At 40.9% G+C, this 3,061-nt stretch overlaps 1 protein-coding gene across 1 annotated transcript; it reads left to right on the top strand.

Annotated features, from left to right (window-relative positions):
• Positions 1-399: 399 nt before the first annotated feature.
• LOC117733149 (trypsin-3) lies at positions 400-1,997 on the top strand. The gene is made up of 5 exons (XM_034536555.1): positions 400-469; positions 679-832; positions 970-1,108; positions 1,240-1,494; positions 1,851-1,997. Exons 1-5 carry the CDS (start codon positions 400-402, stop codon positions 1,995-1,997), a joined length of 765 nt encoding a protein of 254 aa, XP_034392446.1.
• The last annotated feature ends 1,064 nt before the right edge of the window (positions 1,998-3,061 follow it).

Raw genomic sequence — 3,061 nt, 5'->3', positions numbered from 1 at the left:
AATCTTTAATAGTTAATTTATTTAGTGGAATAAAAGTTAAAATTGTATTACCATTCATTTAGTTATCTTGTTTCAAAACAAAATCATGGTGACTTAGAATAGAATAGATCAGTAGTGATTACTGAGCCACTGATTTCAAAAGAAGGTTATGAAATTCTGTAACATTTTCATCTACGAAATGCCGTTAGGTGTCATACATAGTCTAATGAGGGATCAACTGGGAGGGAAAAAGGAAGCAAAGTTCTACATTGTGTATATCCTAACCGTAATTAACAACAACTTGTTGCTTTTATTACACACAAACATAATTAGATTTGATCAGGATTATCAAAGTACTTCAATGAATTGGCACTCATACGCTGTGTATAATGTGCTTGTAAAAATGTTTCAGCATTACAGATGATAAGTAAAAACATGGCTCTGCTGCGAAGCTCTACTGTGCTGTTGTTTTTGGCAGTCTCTGTGTCAGGTAAGTTGCTCAATCACACCATTTTGATCCCTGAATGCATAATAAAAGGTATGAAAACACGCTCAAGATGTAGAAACACGTTAAAAGGGGCATTTACAGAACACTGGCTGATGTCAGGGTGAAAAAAAAATGTTTGCCTGTATCAAGAGTATTGGAAATACCTAAATTAAAAAAAGAACTCACAGGGAACCTGTTCTCACTGTCTTCAGAGACATTTGCACAGAGGATCATTGGGGGACAGGAGGTCAAGCCCTACTCTATCAAATATCAGGCCTCCTTGCAGTCCAGGAATGGACAACATTACTGTGGAGGAACCTTGGTGCACCCTCAATGGGTGGTCTCTGCTGCCCACTGCTGGAGACCGTGAGTGCTGACACAAGGCAGTTACAGGGACACACTGATGTTTTGAAATCTCCACGGGAAGTGAATTTGCCATTTTACTGTATTTTTCAGTTAAAGGGTCGATACTGAATTACCTTATATCTGTTTTTGGCCATTAGGAGCAGTCAGATGAAGGTGGTGCTGAGTGAACACAACCTGATGTTGACAGAAGGATTTGAACAGGTCTTTGATGTCTTACAGTTACATTTCAACAACTATAACTACAAGACTTCAACAAACGACATCATGCTCATCAAGGCAAGCATAGGATAGCCAGTCTCACTACTGGGGCTCTTGACACATGCATACACTCTTCACTTGTGTCCCAGTAAATTTATGAACAATGGCATTGCTTGCATATATAAGCCACACTTTGATTTGTGTTACAGCTGGATAGACCAGCACAGCTGAATGCCAATGTCCAGCCAGCTGAACTGCCAGATGTGAACATTCGTCTTGGTCCCAATGACGGCTGCACAGTCAGCGGCTGGGGTGTGATACAGATTTACAGTAACTACCTCTCACCTGTGCTACGTTCTGTGCACGTAAAACTAATGCCTTTCTGCTATTATTATTACTGGGGGATGATCACTCCAAACATGTTATGTGCTGGATCTCGGATGGGTGGCAAAGATTCCTGCCAGGTATAGCACTTTTTTTCTGTTGCATGGTCTGTGGATTGGGCGTTTATGTTAAATGCTTTCACTATTGCCTAATGATGTCGTCTGGCATACTACATATAATTTTATTATGATTATTTATTAGATGATGAGAATGTCAGATTTGTTGTTGTTGAGTTTGAAAAAGTAAGCTTGCGTCCAGGTCTTTATATCTGTGAGGCAGTTGGTGATGGTGGAGTGGGTGGTGGTGATGGATTTGGTGGAGATGTAGAGCTGGGTGTCATCAGCATAGCAGTGGAAATGGAGTCATTCAGTCATCTATTTATTTCAGTTTAATTTGAGTTTGTTCATCCTCTCTAATTTGTTTTTGTGATTCACAGGGTGACTCTGGTGGTCCCCTTATTTGCAATGGCAAATTTGAGGGCATTGTCTCCTGGGGTATCAGCTGTGCAAATCCATACTTCCCTGGAGTCTACACCAAAGTGAGGAACAATGTCATTTGGATCGACAGGATTATCAATCATTAAACCTAATGAACAGTTGCCGCAGTCATTTTGAAGTCAAACAGCTGATTCACAACATTTTGTTAATGGCCTATTTCTTCACAAATGACTCTCTTTGTGTTTAGTACTAATTGTCAATTTTACACACTCAGTTTAATTGCAATTCCTAATGTTAGGATTTGCTATATAGAGCCTTGATTATCAGTCATTACTAGATTTCCCCAGGTTTCCTTGAAAAGTGTTGATAATTCTTTGATTTTCATTCGTCCATTGTTCTAATAGAGAAATAAGATACAGAAATATACCCATTGGTGTTACTATTATTGTAGTAGTTGTAGTACATATTTTAAAGCAGCCTTATCAGTAGAGCTGGCCAATGTGGTTCAAATCAATGATAATATTGAATTAACACCCACCCTAATTTATTTATGTATTTTTTCAATATACATACCAAAGTCCTTGGTTCTTTCTACAAGTACTGAATAAATGAGTAAAGCCTCCAAAGTGACATTAAAGATGAGTTGTTTCTCTTAAGTCATTCGGTAGTGATGTGAGTCGCTAAGTCAACATTGATTCCCTGTACCTTAAAAACGTTGTGGTTTTGTTGCCTAAACGTAATTTCATGGGAAGGTCGAAGTTTATTTTGAAAGGACACTTTACATTGACTTGCCAACCCATCCATCCATCCATTTTCAATACCGCTTATCCTCATTAGGGTCGCGGGGGCGCTGGAGCCTATCCCAGCTGACATAGGGCGAAGGCAGGGGACACCCTGGACAGGCCGCCAGTCCATCGAGGGCACATGTAGGGACATACAACCATTCGCTCTCACATTCACATTCACACCTATGGGCAATTTAGAGATCAATTAACCTGCAGCATGTCTTTGGACTGTGGGAGGAAGCCGGAGAGCCCGGAGAGAACCCACGCTGCCACGGGGAGAACATGCAAACTCCACACAGAAGGACCACTCTGACCGGGAATCAAACCCGCGGCCCTCTTGCTGTGAGGCGACAGTGCTAGCCACTACACCACCGTGCAGCCCACGACTTGCCAACCCGACAAGTTTAAAACTAATACTAGAGGGG

Source organism: Cyclopterus lumpus, chromosome 7, assembly GCF_009769545.1.
Source record: "Cyclopterus lumpus isolate fCycLum1 chromosome 7, fCycLum1.pri, whole genome shotgun sequence".
NCBI classification, from domain to species: Eukaryota; Metazoa; Chordata; class Actinopteri; order Perciformes; family Cyclopteridae; genus Cyclopterus; species Cyclopterus lumpus.
This window is presented reverse-complemented; position numbering and strand designations above follow the sequence as displayed.

Coding starts and splice junctions, on each gene's coding strand:
- LOC117733149 (XM_034536555.1), top strand. CDS start 400: ATGATAAGTAAAAACATGGCTCTGCTGCGAAGCTCTACTGTGCTGTTG. Junction 1,109..1,239: donor ACGACATCATGCTCATCAAG/GCAAGCATAGGA, acceptor TTTGTGTTACAG/CTGGATAGACCAGCACAGCT. Junction 1,495..1,850: donor GTGGCAAAGATTCCTGCCAG/GTATAGCACTTT, acceptor TGTGATTCACAG/GGTGACTCTGGTGGTCCCCT.